The sequence below is a fragment of the Nannizzia gypsea genome, genomic scaffold (genome assembly GCF_000150975.2).
Source record: "Nannizzia gypsea CBS 118893 supercont1.5 genomic scaffold, whole genome shotgun sequence".
NCBI lineage: Eukaryota > Fungi > Ascomycota > Eurotiomycetes > Onygenales > Arthrodermataceae > Nannizzia > Nannizzia gypsea.
Genome location: NW_003345197.1, coordinates 167,906 through 184,627, shown reverse-complemented (window position 1 = coordinate 184,627; position 16,722 = coordinate 167,906). Strand labels below are relative to the sequence as shown.

The window sequence follows — 16,722 nt, the reverse complement described above, 5'->3', positions numbered from 1 at the left end:
TCATGGGTCTTCCGAAGCTGCGCCAGCCACAGCAGCGGTGCCTTGCTAGCTAGCAAGTTCAAGCTTACTTAGAACGGGCCCTCCAAGACTTCGCTGGTACGTCTGTATGTATGTACCCAACGGAGTGAGGGTACACCGACGTCAGCGGCAGCCAGCACCACAAAAAGGGCAGATAATCATTTGCCACTAGCAAATTGACAGGGAAGAGTCCAGCATCCAGGGCTTTCTTCAGCGCGATGTGACAGGTCAGGTTATCTCCTGTGTGGCTCGCTGTCGGATCCATCGTAACTTCTATAAATTACCCATGGGCTCACCACATTTGTGTCAGTTTCTTCAGGGGCGCCACAACCACACCTGAACCCCTCCCGATAGACTCCTCCATCCTGGGCCCTCTACGTCTTTGGCGTAACGCGACTGGGTTATCCTGCATGCAACAGCGGAGCGAATCCCTCGCTATTTTGCATATACGCGGGTATTGCTTCGTACATGGCTGGGGGAGCGAATAATACCCTCTCCCTGAGCTTTTACCCGGATTTTCGGAGCATCGGGCGATGAGATTCCAGGCGATTGGTTGACGATTTGTTTAGAGGTACCTTCTGGTTCGATCTCTTGTCCTTCTTCGCGGTAGGGATCTAGCATGTTGATACTCGTGAAGGAGGAGCTTGCGCTTCAAGATATCAAGTAATGCCCCATTCATTACCGATTGGCGGATAAGGGTGGTCAACAGACCTGTCACTCGAACAGGGCTTGAAGAAGAGCTCAAATTGGAATCCTATCTCTCATTGATTTTGCCCTGTCCCGTTTTGATTATCGATTATTGATCTTCTCAGCCAGCCAGTGATGGGTTCCTCGGCTTAGCTAGAAAACTCTGGCACCCATAGCAGGTACTCTGCAGGGGACGATCTGCGAGCCACCAGAGAGCCGTGATGTCGTGCCTTGATCATATCGTGGGCCTTTTGAGTATTTTTGCAAGTCTACAGTTGCATTCTTCCGTCATGTTCTAAGGAGCATCAGGCTTGCAAGGAGGAAAAAAAACAACAGTTTGGAGGGGAGAAAAAGCAAAATGGAAGAAGCCTGTACATAGACTTGTAGATAGAGTAATTCACCCCCGTACTCCGTAAAGGGAAGGGAAAAGGAAAGGGAAAAAATAAAACAAAAAGAAAAAGAAACCAGATGTAATCAGATCGACAAGTTAAATTCAAGTGGGAGTTTGAAGGCCCCCAGAGCTTAAAAAACGCCCCAAGGGAGATCTTCACACCTTCTCCATGCGCCCAAGGAGCTCCGTTCTGGGAAGAGAAGAAAGCTGTCCTTGATGCCTGTGGCTTCACCCTTTCTCTACCTGTGCAGTCTTGCAGCTAAGGATACTAAAACAACCACCGGACTGCGTCAAAGCACGATGGCTTGCTTGTAGAGCTACTAGATGGCATGAAAATAGCTAGTCTGCTCGGGAAAGCCGCCAGGCGGAGCTACCGGACAAGCAGGAAGGGCAAAAAAGCCCCCTTCGGGTTATCGCCCTGAGCTCTCCTGGAACTGTGCTCTGCAGTGGGTACCGAGGCCGTGGCTTGCGAGTTTGCTTTTGATGACCTGTCCCCGTTGTACGGCGTCGATACGGCTCTCTGAACATGCGAAGAACTGTTCTATCCTCGCTGTATCTGCATGCAGATAACGGAGGAGACAACCGTATGGATACTCTGTACATGCCTTTCGTATCCGCACTGAGTCTATCTTCCGATGAAAAGGGGTTGTGCAATCTGTTTGTCACAATGCCTCCCCGGAGACCTGGGAACTGGGGCTGAGCTGAACAGCAGCGCTGCGAGACACGTCTGGAGGGGAATTGTCACCCTTCTCCTGTACGAAGTACGTTCCACTAGTTATACTAGTTAGTTATGGATACTCGTGGACGCGGAGTCCCCTTTCCTCTCTCCGCGGCGTGCTACCGCTGCCAACGGCCGCGATTGGTGATGGTCACTATAGTGACTTCGTTATAGCCATCTCTAGCTTGGCGAATCTCCCGCCAGTAGTAAATGCTCGACGGGCCTTGTCACCCAACCAACGGGCAGCCAAGCGGGGTGCAAGGTCGGGGATACGTGCTTAGCTCGCCTCTCTCGAAATCTCACTAATGCGGTGACATCGTGTCGCGTTCAAGTCCATTAGTTATTGTTATTATGTTATCAGAAGTGAGCCAGGCAATAAGCAGAATGTTATTCCGCCGGAAGCATTAGCCGAAGCTCTCCTTTAGGCAGCTAAGGGGGTGCGGTTAAAGCGGTTTTTCAATGGTGACTCTCTTGAAAAAGCAACATTTACACTTCGCGCACCTGAGAGGTCTCCGTGTAATCCGTATAAATAAATTGATTCCAAAGGGTGATATCCTCTGTATGGCAATAGGGCCCCATCTTCAAGGAGACCTCTTGCTTGCTGTCGAGGCCCATGATGAGTTATCTCCCTCGCGGCAGTTGAAATGGGGCATCTGACGGGCAGGAGAAGCCAGAAAACTTGCAGCCACTAGCGGCCGAAAGAATATGAGCCGAGTTAAGTAGCTGCTTCGACGTCACAGCCGAGAATTCTAGGTTGATCGTCTCCATCAGTGGGCACTCAGTAGTTAATCACGAGGGTTGATCGGCTTTCCGGTGCGGGTCTACCAATTGTCTCCTGAAAGACGGCAAGGTATTCCATACGAAGGAGTTACCATGCTTTTCCAAGGAGGCCTTCTATTGTGACTGTTTGGGTGGGCTGGAAAGAGCAGGTAATCCCGCGAGAAACCTGAGCCCAGCACTCTTGACTCCGTTCAATTTTGCTCCATAGCAGTAAGTAAATACGCTGTACTCCAATAGGCAGGCATGGATGCATAGTTGTTGTGACTATGTGATTCCGTCTGTTTGGGCCGACGGGAGATTCCCGCAATGCATAATAAAGCGATCCGTACCTCAAGTCGGTGTCCGATTGAGTTCTCACCTAGATGGAAATACATAGTTGGTGGCCCCTTGTTGATAGAATAGATATTATAACTAGTCGTGTTATAACTAGTTAGTTAACCGGTAGGTCTAATATAATATCCGAGCATCATATGACGGGGATTAAAAGGAGCCAATTTCGACGGCGTTATATCATTGGGGACCCCGGAGAGCTGTCAGAAACTCTACGACACCATCACATCACTCGAGACTGGCCACTGACATCGTCTCAAGATCGTGATAGCACCATGCCGACAGCAAGTATGACAAAGCCTGTGATAGATCGTCGTGATGGACATTCTTCACGAGGCTCTCGCGGCTGCTGGAGTCCCTCAATGGCTCTCCTCCCCTCTTCCAACCCTGCCCTCCTGCCACTCTTAGGTCGGGTGAAAATAATGGGATGAGAAAGAATATCCCATTGGATGGATTAAGGAGGGAAAAACAAGAGAGAGACTCCAGACGATTACCTGATGGCACTTTCGATATTCTGCGGTTGGAACTCAAATATCTTCCTCCTGGCTGCTCAAGGGCCATAAAGATATATCTGTACGGAGTACTCCGTATGTATCTGCACCAATGCCATGTATGCGTATATACCTCGACTTACATGGCGACGTATACTTTACCCCATCACTTCAAGTTGCTTGAGATCTTCTGTCATCCTCGCATGCACTTGCAAACCTCCACGGGATAATCGCGGAAAGAATACTGCTCTTTTGATAAATATATATTAACTTATGCAGAGTCCTGGGCCTGATGTGCAGCAAGCCTCCACCAGCGATCATGCATAAAGGGGCTTTTGTAGTTTGATCGATATACTTATTATGTAAAATGTTACCCTCTTTTCTCTCATGCTGGAAGGCTGGAGACTGCCTGGCTAGCTCGTTGTTGAAGTAGATCCTGGCTCAATTGAACTGTTGCACACTCACATTAGCCATGCACAGGTTTTTGACACAATCAGGCGGGGAGAAGGGGGAGCTCGTTCTTCTACAAGTTTCGTATAGTCGGTTAGCCAATGTAGAACAGTTCAAGAGAGAGCAGAAAGAAGTGCAAACAGCTGTCCAGGATTCAGGCCTGCTTCGGTTGCATGGGCATTTTCCCTTTCCATTCTGGCCTATCAACACAAAGGCTCCCCCGCCTCGTCCATCCACAGGGCTTGTCATTACAGAAGAAATATATATATGCCCTTGGAGGAGAATGACAAGTTAAGCCGACAGTGAGATTGGCCAAACCACTGCATTGTGTCTGTTGATCCATTCAAGCCCCCGTTTATGCTGTGTAACTGTTTGGAGGTGGTGAAGCTTCCGCCGAGATGGAAGTCGACGCGCGAGAGAAGGACAGCAGTGGTCAATCGTGTAACCATACAACATAGTCCACATTGGCTCGTGGAGCGGAGATTAAAAGAGGGCAAGCAGAATGGCCAGTGGTGATGAAATTGAAATACTAAATAAGTTGTAGTGGAATAACGTTATTTGTTAAGACAGTGGTGGAGAATCAAAAAGTGAAAATAATGATAGCAATGGACAAGAAGCGAGCAAGGCGACATATTGGGCAGGACGAGAAGGAAGGGAAAAGAAATACAAAAGCACAGGTGAAAACGCTCAAATGCACCTCACGATGCGTAGGTTGCCTTGAACCTCGCTGCATACCGGCTAGTCAACTAGTCAGTGTATAGATAGAGTGAGAGAAACGAAAACAAGGCTAAAAAGAAACGTAACGCCCTGCATAGGTTATGCGCTCTAAATAATATTGGTTGACCAAGGCAATGTGACGGGGAAAAATTTTTGTTTTTCGTCGATTCCTCTGGGGCGCAGGGCCGCGTTTGCTTTTATTTCATGATTCCATACGGAGTAATGATGATGGCAATGGGGCCTACTGGGAAAATATGAGATATCCTGTGTACGGACGGCCGTTAGGAATCTATCTCTTTCTTCGGATGCGATGTTCCCTTCCCCTCTTTGATTTCTTTCTTTGCTTATCGGCCGGAAGCACAAGTGGCTCGTCTCTGAGGTTCCACTCCATAAAACGAAGCAGATAGTCATCGATATGGCCAATGTGGGATTCAGAATCATCACCTTCAACAGGACAGCGGTCATCGGGGGTCACGGAGATGGAAACCGGATAAGTATTGCCGTTTGCGTGTGATACAGAACGTTCATACTCGCCTGCTTCGGTGGGTGCAGGGGTCCCTAGCAGGCTTTGGGTGGTAGGGTGCTGTTGTCCTTGCGCTGCTGCTGGCGTCTGTGGAGTGCTGACATTATCGAAGTTGCTGTCATCAACAGTTTGCTCAAGTTCCTTTTCAGCCGTCTTCGCGGCATCAATGTCTTCTCTATCCTCGGCTTGCTCGAAGATACGCGAAGAAGTCCCGTGAACCTTGGTATCCAGGACCCTGTCCATGGCTGCACCAGCCTCGTCATGACCTTCGCCCAGCCCCTCGTCACCTAGTATACCGCTGACGTCGAGTCTGTTGAGATAGTCGGTAGTGAACTCTCCTTCTTGTATCACTACGTCATCCAACATCCTTTTCTGGTTTGCTTTACGTAGGATATTGGACTCGATCGTATATTCGGAGACAAACCTGTAGATGTGCACATCTCGGGTCTGACCAATCCGGTGGCAGCGGTCCTGGCATTGTTTGTCCATCGCTGGGTTCCAATCCAAGTCGTAGAATATGACAGTGTCTGCACCCGTTAAATTGATGCCTAGACCGCCCGACCGACTTGAAAGAATAAAAGCCAAGATCCGTGTATCATTGTTGAACCTCTCCGTTAAGAGTTGCCGCTGTTCAATCTTTGTAGAGCCGTCTAGCCGGAGGTACCGATGACCATGGATATTCAAGAACTGCTCTAGAATATCCAACATTTTGGTCATCTGAGTGAAAATCAAAGCTCGGTGACCACCAGCCTGCAGTGTCCGAAGTAGTTTATCAAGCTGCTGAAGTTTCCCACAGTCGTATTGCAGTAATCGCTTGTCTGGAAAGGCAATTGATAGTCGCACCTGGGCTTCATGGAACGGGTCATATGCAGGAATTCGCTGTGAAGGAGTAAAATAGCGTGATGTGATGGGTGTGAGCGTAGCAGCTGTAACTCCTTGGGCAACAGCAGCTGGCGTGAGACATGCGAACTTTCGTACCAACGGTTCCATTACTAGCGATGTTGATTCCACGGATCGTATCATCGAGGCAAGTACCAGAGACTTATTTGAAAGCCAGTCGAGGAGTAACTTTCGCGGCGGCCGATGCCTGGTCTCTTGCTGGAGGGGAGTGATGATGGTAAGCTGATCGATAAGGCTCTGGCCATATACTGGACGCTGGCCATGGCGTTTGGATTCGAAGTACAAACATCTTTCCAATTCCCTCATACGGGACTTCCGAGCATTGTTGTCCATTGAGCGTAAGGTTGACCGTACAGTGGATCCATCGAAGTTCATATCCCAGTTTGTTCGATTATACTGTCGTTGTCGAAGAGAATTCAATGGATTGTATGCCATGATCCGAGCACAGTCTTCAACCAATATCTTCGAGCCCTGTTCCCGAGAGATCGGAGCAAGATTCAGAAAGTCCAGGTCCAGCTTCTCTAGGATATTTTCTTTCAGCAATCGTCGGCGAACAAGAAGGTCTTTGATTTCAAAATCTGACACAACAGAGCTGGGCATGGCAAACGAAGTACTAATTGGCCGTGTCTCAAACAAGTCGGGATGGTTACAGACTTTACGGAGTTGCATCAAACAGTTGATGATGGAGAGGTAATTCCCCGAAGCCAGTGTCTCCTTCGTTTGGGTTCGAGACATAAACCCATCATAGAGATACCGCTGGCGTTTTGATAAACGGCAGGCAACAACATGCTCGTATTTGGCGGGCATTTGTTTCTCAACATCCACCTTAAGACGCCGAAGTATGTAAGGCCTTAGAATGGTATGTAGTTTCGAAACAACTGCTTTGGCCTCATCGTCCATCGTTTCTCTTCCGTGCTCTAAGATCTGCTCGACAGGGCGACGGAACCATTCTGAGAAATTCCGGAGATCCGCAAACCCTTCGATGCCATTACCGTCTTCATCCGATGGCATGAGGAAGAACAAAAGCGACCATAGCTCTGTCAGGTTGTTCTGTAGTGGTGTTCCTGTAAGAAGAAGCCTTGCTTGAGTCTTGAAAGTAAGCAATGTTTGCCATCTTTGGGACCGGAAGTTTTTGATATTGTGGGCTTCATCGAGCACCATATAGTGCCAGTTTCGTCGTCTGAAGATTTGTTGATCCTGCAGGACAAGTTGGTATGAAGTGATGCATACATGCCAACGGTCGTCGTCCATCCAACCTTTTCGCTTCTGCCTTCGTTCTTCCTGAGTGCCATAATAAGTAAGTATCTTAAAACCTGGACACCACTTTTTGAACTCCATCTCCCAGTTTAGCATGACACTGGTTGGAACTATAACGAGATGTGGACCCCAGACCTCGTGCTCGACGGCTAGATGAGCTAGAAGTGCTATTGTCTGGATTGTTTTTCCTAAGCCCATCTCATCTGCAAGAATGCCGTTTATATTGCTTGCGTATAGACCAGCGAGCCAGTCGAGGCCAAAGTGCTGGTATTCACGCAATTTCCCTCGGAGAAGATGGGGGATAGGAGTCTTGATACCAGTCTTCTCGACAGCTGAGGCCGTTTCGTCAACACTCGTAGCTTTAGGACTGCCAGCCCGAGAAGTTGAGATCTGTTGGTTCCCCAAGGAGGTCACTTCGGTTAATGTCGGGTTCTCTGCAGTTTCGTCATTGGCGTCTGGTGCCAGAGATGTTGCCTCTCCTGAATCACCGTCCAACATGGGGGTATCTTCGTTATCAGATTTCGTTTCCGGGCATTTTGGCGTACGATGTGCCTGCTTGTCACTTATTCCAGCGTCTTCTTTAACTTCATGAATACCGTTGACAGCTGGATTTTCGGCATCTTGGGTGGTATTATTTGAGCCTTCAAAGGCCCTATCGCCGTTGGGGATAGTGGTTTCGGCTTTGGAGAAAAAGCCTAGCAAACCTCCTCCTCCATCATCACTCTCATCGCTTTCCTCACTGTCATTAGCGTCATCAGCATATTGGTCTTCGTCCCCTTCATCGCTATCACCCATATCATCATCCATGTCGGTAGACTCATCAGATTCATCGAGTAGTAGAGGATCGACCTCCTCTAGCTTGACGAAATTTAGATCTTCCTCCCCGGCTAGTGATATTTTATCTTTCAGCAGTTCTTTAACATCATCATCCCCACCAGGCACTGTCTCTCTATCCTCATCTTGGTCCTCATCCTCATCCTCATCCTCATCCTCCTCGTCTTCATCTTCACTCTCACCGCTAGATTCACCGGAGACTATGGAAACGTCCATAGCTGCAAGATTTGCATACTTTGCACGAAGTGCTTCTGGGCTTAGTTGTTCATCGTCGTTGCCATCCAGGCCCTCATCGCTTTCGGTCTCAGAGCCCGAGGATGACATGTTACTGTCATCCACTGAGTCCCCAGTATCACTAGATGTGGTTTCCCCTCCTTCATCTGTCTCATCTCCCTCGTCATCCTCATCATCATCTTCCAGTTCGCCTGTTCCAATTCGATCTGATCTTCTTCTCTCAAATAGCGCCGTGGATTTCTTCAGAGCATTGTTCAAAGCTAGCTGTTCTTCCATCTTACGCTCTTGTTCCCAAATAGCTAACCTAGCTTTGTCAACTTCCGCACGGACTAGATCAAACTGCCGTTGCAGGTCCTTGATTAGCTGCCGGCGTTTCTGGCGTAATTCATTGTGTTGTTCTTTGAGAATATCTTCGGGAGCCTTGTTTCTCTTTTTCCATGCATCTGCACACCAGTGCGCAAATAACCTGGCAAGGTTTCTATGGTGCTTACGCTCCTTATCAAGAAGTTTTTTGAAATATAACGCGTGGGCCACAAAGTGGTCTTGATGTGAATATTGACGGGGGGCGATCTCTTCGGGGTCTGTCAGGTAGAATGAACAGCGTTCTTTACTAAGAACTTGGTTTGGCTCTCCTGCCTCCTGTAGTCTTAACCTGGTCCGAGCCTCCTGCAAGGCCTCCTGTGGAGTAGAGAAATGGATATCTTCATCACCAGGTGTAGTCTTGTATAGCCATTCATAGAAGGATGAATATTGTTTGGGAGGGAGGACGTGCGAAGGGTGCTGGATTTCCAACGAAGGTATTTTGACGCGAAACCGTAGTCTTGGGAGCTTCTGGTTTGTTCCATCGTCCCCGTCCCTCGCCTCGGACCGACTCCAGCCCTGATGGCCTCCATTTTCCTGCTTTACAATGGCTGTACCGTCACTCTGCCTTCGCCGAGGCCTTCCTGGTTTACGCTTCACTGGAGGATCTGACGGAGAGTTAGGGTCGACGGCGTGGGACGATCGTGGGTTGTCAGAGACGCGCCTCTGGGACAAAGGTTGAGGCTGAGAAACACTTTTCGCAAATCCTGAAGCCGCCTTAGATATAGTAGCGCGTCTAGAGGCACCATTCGGAGAAGAAGCTGGATCCGCACCATTATTGGAATTGCTGCCCCCTAGCACACGTCTACCATTTATCTCCGGCCTGGCACCCCCGAGGGGTGACGCAGAGCCACCACGCCCCTGACTCCAGCCCTGTATTGTCTTGTTAACCAGCCCCTTTTGCACCGGAGACTGTGTACGTCGTGGATCACCCTCGGGCAGCATCTCGATAGGTATCATGTTCGTCCTGGTCGACCGCCGCTTGCCATCTTCCATAAAGGAAGTAGGTCCATCGAATCCGGCGCGTTTCCATGGCGGAGAAGGCGGCCGTGGTGTGCTCCTCCCCAAAGTCCCTCCAAGCTTCCGCCGCTTTGACGGCGGTCCATTAAGCTCATTAAGCTGTTCGTGTTTCGCGATGCCATTACTGCTATCCTTAGTATCTTCGGGGAGAGAGTCTGACTGTGGTTGCTGGGAGGGAGTATCGGTGGGCGTCGAAGGTCTGGCTATGCGCTGAAGGCCACTGTCATGTTCAGGAGTCGAAATATCGCGGCTGTGTCCCCTGCCGTTCGGCGTGCCGTTTTGCATGTCTTGTCACTAAGGAAAGACCAAAAAAAAAATTGAATGGGGGGAAAAGGAAAATAAGCTAGAGAAAAAGAACCCAACCCGTGGTATCTGGGCGAATATGCGGTCAAATATACCAAATTTCCCATCAATCGATAGATCTATGTCCGTCGAGGCCACACACGAAACCTGGCATCGTTATCGGCAAATTTGCGCTGTTGGCGGGCGAAAAGATGGCTGAGTCTGAGGATTTGGCGGGAAGTCGTTAATTTTCGCCGCTGAAGCTCGCGAGTTCACTAAACTACAGCGATGACTAAGCATATGACTAAGCAGAGATTGAAACCAGCAGCAAAAGGCGAAAAGACGACGAAGAAACAAGACGAGCGAGAAGAGACACGCAAGACAGCGACAGCAAGCCGAGAAGTTGCCAATGGTGAGTGGTGCCTGGCCCTGGGAGGCGGCAGGGGGCTGATTACGGTGGTTTTTACTGACGGTCGAGAGCAGATGCTGTCGAGACGAGTCCTGTCGGCGGCGCGAGTGCCAGCGCTGGCTCGCATGCCAACAACCCCCAGAATTACAGCGACACAAGTCAGATATGCCTCTCAGGCTGATATACAGGACCCCGGCATGGTTCGTCACCGGAATTTAAACAATTGGCTCTGACGAAGAGGAGTACGGGGAGGAGTGGTGTGTTTGAGCTGACTGTGGTTTACAGAATGGAGGATATGAGAACCCGCCAGCAGTGAAGCGCCAGTTCCGTGACCCAAACGCAGGGTGGTGGGATCCTCAGGATAAACGAAACTTTGGCGAGCCGGTCCATGAAGACAACGATATCTTGACGACGTTCAGCCCGGAGGAGTACACTCACTTCAAGGCTCCCAAGGCCTTTTTCCTGCTCGGCTGCTCCATAGCCAGCGTGTTCGCCTTTTCCGGCCTCGTCAGCCTCTTCTATCCAGATAAGCCCAGCGCCCCCCGAACCTTCCCAGACGGACTTGAGACTGAGCTTGGTGGACCAAATGCTTTATCTGTGAGTGCCATGGCGGATTCTTGGAGCCTCAAAGTGACATCGTAACTGACAGTATCTACTCTTTCTTACTTTTAATAGGCGAGAAAACCTCATGAGGACAGCTGGTGATGGCCGAGGAGGCTATTGTACTTGTATATAAAAAGGCAGCCTAGAGATCCAATCACAGAGTCAGTGCGAGAGTCTACTTCTCTCTTTCCCCCTTTCTTATACCGCGAGTGCATTCGCCCTGCTTTAGCGGGACATGGCGGTCGAGAAGGCTGTAAAATGCTCCTATTGCCCGGCCATAGTCACACAGCTCAACATCAGCTACTGGCCCGATTTATAATGAGCAATCCATATGGCGGAGGTAGTTACCGACACTGATCATGCCTTCATGGCTAGACTTAGTGAAGGCGCAACTCACCGCTCCGGCTAGGAAGTCCGGTAGTTTAGCAGCCTAGATATGGTATGCTATGCCTCTCGCAATCTCCGCCAGGAGGGAAGCCATAATATATATGCATTAGATGTACACATAGATATAGCAAACCGTAGAAACAGCCCGAGACGGAGGGTTTTTCCCTATTTATTGACTTTATGCTCGATATAAATATCAAGCCATCTTCAATGCAGGGGGTCCAGCAGCAAGCCACATGAATGAGATGCGACGCACTACGTCAGAGGCCAAACAAAATCCACGTCGTTTCCCCTGGGCGGCAACAATCAACCACATCGAGCTGCTTCTTCTGCTATTTTTTTTTTTTATTAAATTATTCCTTTCTCTTTTTTGCTGTTATTTGATAGCTCGCTGCGCCCTCGACTCGATTCAGCCAAAGTATCACAGGGGCTTCGCTTTTCCTTCTCGCCGAACGCTGGGTGGCCGTGCTTCTGCCCCTTTGGCCTGTAACGTGACGCTGGCTGTGTTTTCTCTTCCTTCACCAACACAAGCAAGCAAGACAGCGTCATCCCGAGGGTTTCTTACTTCCTTCTCCTCATATCTCTCTTTCTCAATACAGGTGAACCGAAGCGACATTCTATCTCTAGGCCTGGGACGTTATACTGAGTACTGAGCTTCTCTAGATCTATGCGCGACGCCGACGTTGACAGACTGCCATCCCCTGGACGTTGGACCACTAAGCTCTGATGAGCGTGAGCATCAGCGAGACGGCTTTCATGTCGGGCTCCCAAAGACACTCTGTGGGCGGTATCAGACGCGTGGACAGCCCAAGCAATAATGTCCGGCGTCACTCGAGAAATATGTCTGCCGCCCGCCGGCGTCGGGTCAGCAGCAACGATGCCTATACCTATGCCCTTCGGGTCGCCTTCCTAGCCTACCTTCTTCAGGCGCGAACAAAGATAGTGCAGGCTGCTCCTCCTGCTGCTCGGCCACCGTCCCTCAACCGGGCTTCAACCTCCTTTCATGACCTGATGAAGGATTTCAGCTTGGTGCGGGACTCAAAGAGCACCAGGTTCCCGCACGGGTTTATCAGTGAGCTTGAGAGGCGGCTGACAGGAGTGCTTATTGGCAGGGAACATAGAAAGGAGTTTCAGGATTCTACCGTCAAAAGGACGTTTGGAGCCTTTCTAAACTCATTAAAGGAGCAGACCTTCAAGAAACGGATGGAAAAGGACAGACGGGTTGAGGATCTTGTGCTTATTTTCTTCTCCAATGCAACCAAGGAACTGTCTAAGGGGAAAGTCCCGGAGGATACTAGCTGGAAGCTGATGGTGGATCGTCATGTTGCGTTGTTTGTCCGGCTTATCACTTTCATTCTAAAGGACCATGACTGGATTAAGGACCGCCCAGAGCTGGCAAGCAGGTTAGCGACACTAGAAAGCAAACTGCTTGCCCATGACCAAGATCTTACTGTATCCTCGCAAAAGGATAGCCACACCATTGAGGTTACTGCTCCACTAAGCTATGATGTAAAAGACATGCCTCTAGTGCAGACTGTTGCAAAAGCATTTGGTCTACGAAATTCTCAGGTCCAATCGGATATCAACAAGAACAAGGATTCCTGGACTGGAAAGGAAGCACTGCAGGATTTGAAGTTATATCAAGCACACCTTAACCTCAATACTGGAGGCACCCTCTCTGAAGCCGATTTCGAGGTTGAAGAGGGCTATGAAGCATGGAGAAAAGCGGAGGGTCCAGACCTCTCACAGATGATGTTAGCTATTATCCAATCCAACCCAGAGCTCGCAAAGAGTACGGGTGCAACCTTGCCACAGTTCAACGCTCAGATGGCAGACAGTCCAATTGGGGATGACATAAACCTGGATCCGTATCCCAACACCTCAGAAGGCTCCTCTTATGTGATCGACCAGCCAGTGGATATGAGCTCATTATCTCTAGAAGACCAGACCTACGAACACCCTGACACAAACTTGTACACATTCATACCCCCGGATCCACGATCATATTATAGGTTTCTGCTAAACCAATTACTCACCCATGATCTCCGTGACCAGTCGCTCGATGCTTCAGAGGCTACTTCGGAAACCCCTGCCTCAAAATTACTATCAAAGCAGTCGACCGAGTTGCTTAATGAAATATGTCTACGGTGGAGGATACCCAACTTCACTCGAGTAGTTCTTTTCTTGGACGTATTTCGGGAAAAGTACGTGGACCAGGAAATCAGCCTGGACACTCTCGATTCAGCATTCACGTTTGTCAAAGATCCCCCATCGACCAAAAATAAGCGCGCTAGCATAGTCATGGCGCCCATACTGTACGATAGGAACAAGTGGACACAGGCGGATATATTCTGCATGCGACGTGTCGTAACTGGGATGCATGAAGGTTTGCTTCGACAGTTGTATGAAACAATGATGTCCTGCTACGAAACCAAAATTCCGCCAATAGGCCCGGTGATGTACGTTCTAGAAAACCATGTCGAATCTGATCCGTATTTCGTGGAGAGTACGGAAGGGCGAGAGCGGTTCTGTGAATATGCCTCAGAAGGGCTCTTAGAGAAGGCCAAAGCTATCTACCAGGAGTCCCTGAATAAAGAGATTCCTCCTGAGCAGCATGAATGGGAGTTTCACCACGTTATTCAGCTTGGCAAGGCTGTTATGAAAGTATGTCAACGGATACAAAACGATACAGGAAGAATCCTGATATTTTAGGGTAAGCAACCTATGGAGCATTCTAGCCTCAAGACCAGTCTAACCACTTTTCCCATAGAGTCAATCCTATTACTGTCTTGGTGAATTATATTCTCCCTGTGTATGCTGAAGATGCAAGGGATATGATTATCCGGATAATGGAGCAGGCACAGGAAAAGAATGAACAGATTGAGATGCAGGATGGCTTCGATTTATACAGCGAACTTTCTAGCATTCGACAAACTTACATTGAAGCCCTTCCTGGTGAAAAATTTCCTTTCCACCTCGAGGAACTGCTGGCAGAATTTGTCTGGCGATGGATACAGGTTACAGACACCAAAGTGAATGACTGGGTAAACCAGGCCGTTAAACAGGACAATTTCAAAGTTCAGACAGTTTCCCCAGGCGAGATACCTACTGAGGAACAACGGCATAGTGTCTCAGTAACGGACGTGTTTCGGTCATTTAATCAAGTTGTGGACCAGATAGCGCAATTGAATTGGGACGACGATGTAGGATATGCGAAATTTATGACAGCTATTTCACGATCGATTGGGAACGGAATGGCAAGATACTGCGAAGTTTTAGAAGGGTTATTTAGCCGGGAGATGGACAGATTGACACCGGAGCAGGAGGCTGCGGCAAGACAAACAAAGCAGGAAAAGTGGATGCAGATGGCAAAGGATGCTTGGAGTAGCAAGGAAAAGGTTGAACCGTTTCAATTCTTTCCAGAGGTATGTTACATCCTCTTGTCTCGTTTTATACCCTTCCTCATTCATTCCCTTGCCTAGTAAAAGGACTAGCTGCTTACTATAACCTCTCTCAGTCATTTGTGAAACTCAACAACATTGAGTATGCACTGCAGAAATTTGACCAGCTAGAACGTGACATCAATGTCGATGCATGCGCTGAGGTGTTAGCAAGGAACGCACCGCCTCTAGCTAAGCGGCAACGCAAAATAACCAATTATGTCTTCACTGTCAAGATTGTCGAGGCCGAAGACCTCAAAGGCTGCGATCTGGACGGTCTGAGTGACCCATACGTTGTCTTGACCGATGAATACCAAAAGCGAATCTCAAAATCCCGTATCATCTACAATAACCTTAATCCACGATGGGACGATACGGTAGATATCATGACAAAAGGCCCATTGAACATTATTGCAACAATATGGGATTGGGATGCTGTTGGGGATCACGATTACGTTGGCAGAACGTCAATGAAGTTAGACCCTGTGCATTTTGCAGATTTCGCACCACGGGACTACTGGCTAGACCTGGATACTCAAGGGAGGCTACTACTGAGGGTGAGCATGGAGGGGGAGCGCGACGATATCCAGTTTTACTTTGGCAAGGCTTTCCGTACGCTCAAGAGAACGGAGAAGGAGATGACGAGAAAAATTACGGAAAAAGTAAGTCCTCTTCCCATTCGCATATGGTATCCAACAACTCAGGTGCTAACCTGGCTTATAGTTATCGGCATATATAAACCACTGCCTATCACGACGAGCTCTTAAAGCCCTACTCTCACGGGGAATCAGCATGTCAACTGTCTCTAATTATTTTAACCGGAACCGGACACAGTCAAGTCAAGCCCCGACGCAGGCGGAGGTTGAAAATGCTCTTACGCCACTCTTTACGTATTTTGATGACAACTTTTCTATCATGAACCAAACGCTTACGGGCCCTGCAATGCGTACCGTCATGGCTCGACTGTGGAAAGAAGTCCTTTCTACGGTTGAATCTCTCCTTGTCCCACCATTATCTGACAAACCTTCCAATCAAAAGCCACTCACGCAACTAGAGCTTGACATAGTCCAGACCTGGCTTGGATTACTTCTTGCCTTCTTCAACGCCGTTGATGAGGAAACGGGGGAAGCCAACGGAGTACCCATAGATGTCCTCAAAAGCCCAAAGTATCATGAGATACAGACGCTGTTCTATTTCTATTTTGAACCCACGGAGCAACTGATCCGTACTTCAGAGCGCATGGCTAGCGCTACTGCTGCTAGACAGCAGGCGAACCGTAACCGCCTATCTACCTCAACCATGACTTTAGGTGTCCCAGGGTTTGCAGGAGTTCTCTCCGCCAGACGAGGGAAGAGTATCTTACTATCCCGCAACCTGGGCACAATGAAAAAGGCGAAAGAGGAGAAGCGGCGTGAGGCTCAGGCCGAGCCGAATGATGATATGATATTGAGAATTCTTAGAATGCGTGTGGAAGCTGCTGGGTATCTTCGAGATCGAAGCAGGCAGAAGGAGCGGCTGGCCACGGCGGCTGCTGCAGACCTAATTGTTAAGCAGAGTCTGATGGCCGGCACCGGAGGGCGTATGTCAGGAACTTTACCCCGATATTGAACAGCTACGAAATGTTTTTTTCACTTGTTTTTCTACTTCTCCTGCTTTTGGCGTCGGAATTAATGTTATCTCGTTCGGGCGTGTGATGGTTGCATGAACATGATGCGCGCTGGTGGAATGGGATGGATGGTATACCAATCTTTCATCAATTTTTTGTACTGGCATACATAATAATATCAATTAGTATTATAGAAGTTTGATATCGTCCTATTCTGATATTCATGATCTTCCATATATATATATACGTATGCCATTATTCATTTATCATACCATGATACAATGG

General features: G+C 48.8%; 3 protein-coding genes across 3 annotated transcripts; 2 read left to right on the top strand and 1 right to left on the bottom strand.

Annotated features, from left to right (window-relative positions):
- Window positions 1-4,871: 4,871 nt before the first annotated feature.
- MGYG_05917 (serine/threonine protein kinase) lies at window positions 4,872-9,995 on the bottom strand (the record flags this gene model as incomplete). The annotated part of the gene is made up of 1 exon (XM_003171322.1): window positions 4,872-9,995. One exon carries the CDS (start codon window positions 9,993-9,995, stop codon window positions 4,872-4,874), a length of 5,124 nt encoding a protein of 1,707 aa, XP_003171370.1.
- A 480-nt stretch (window positions 9,996-10,475) lies between these two features.
- On the top strand, window positions 10,476-11,165 carry MGYG_05916 (hypothetical protein; the record flags this gene model as incomplete). The annotated part of the gene is made up of 3 exons (XM_003171321.1): window positions 10,476-10,601; window positions 10,687-10,998; window positions 11,077-11,165. The coding sequence occupies 3 exons, from the start codon at window positions 10,476-10,478 to the stop codon at window positions 11,104-11,106; spliced, it is 468 nt and encodes a 155-aa protein (XP_003171369.1). The 3' UTR covers window positions 11,107-11,165.
- A 952-nt stretch (window positions 11,166-12,117) lies between these two features.
- On the top strand, window positions 12,118-16,439 carry MGYG_05915 (C2 domain-containing protein; the record flags this gene model as incomplete). The annotated part of the gene is made up of 4 exons (XM_003171320.1): window positions 12,118-14,055; window positions 14,130-14,816; window positions 14,909-15,493; window positions 15,555-16,439. 4 exons carry the CDS (start codon window positions 12,118-12,120, stop codon window positions 16,437-16,439), a joined length of 4,095 nt encoding a protein of 1,364 aa, XP_003171368.1.
- Between the last annotated feature and the right edge of the window lie 283 nt (window positions 16,440-16,722).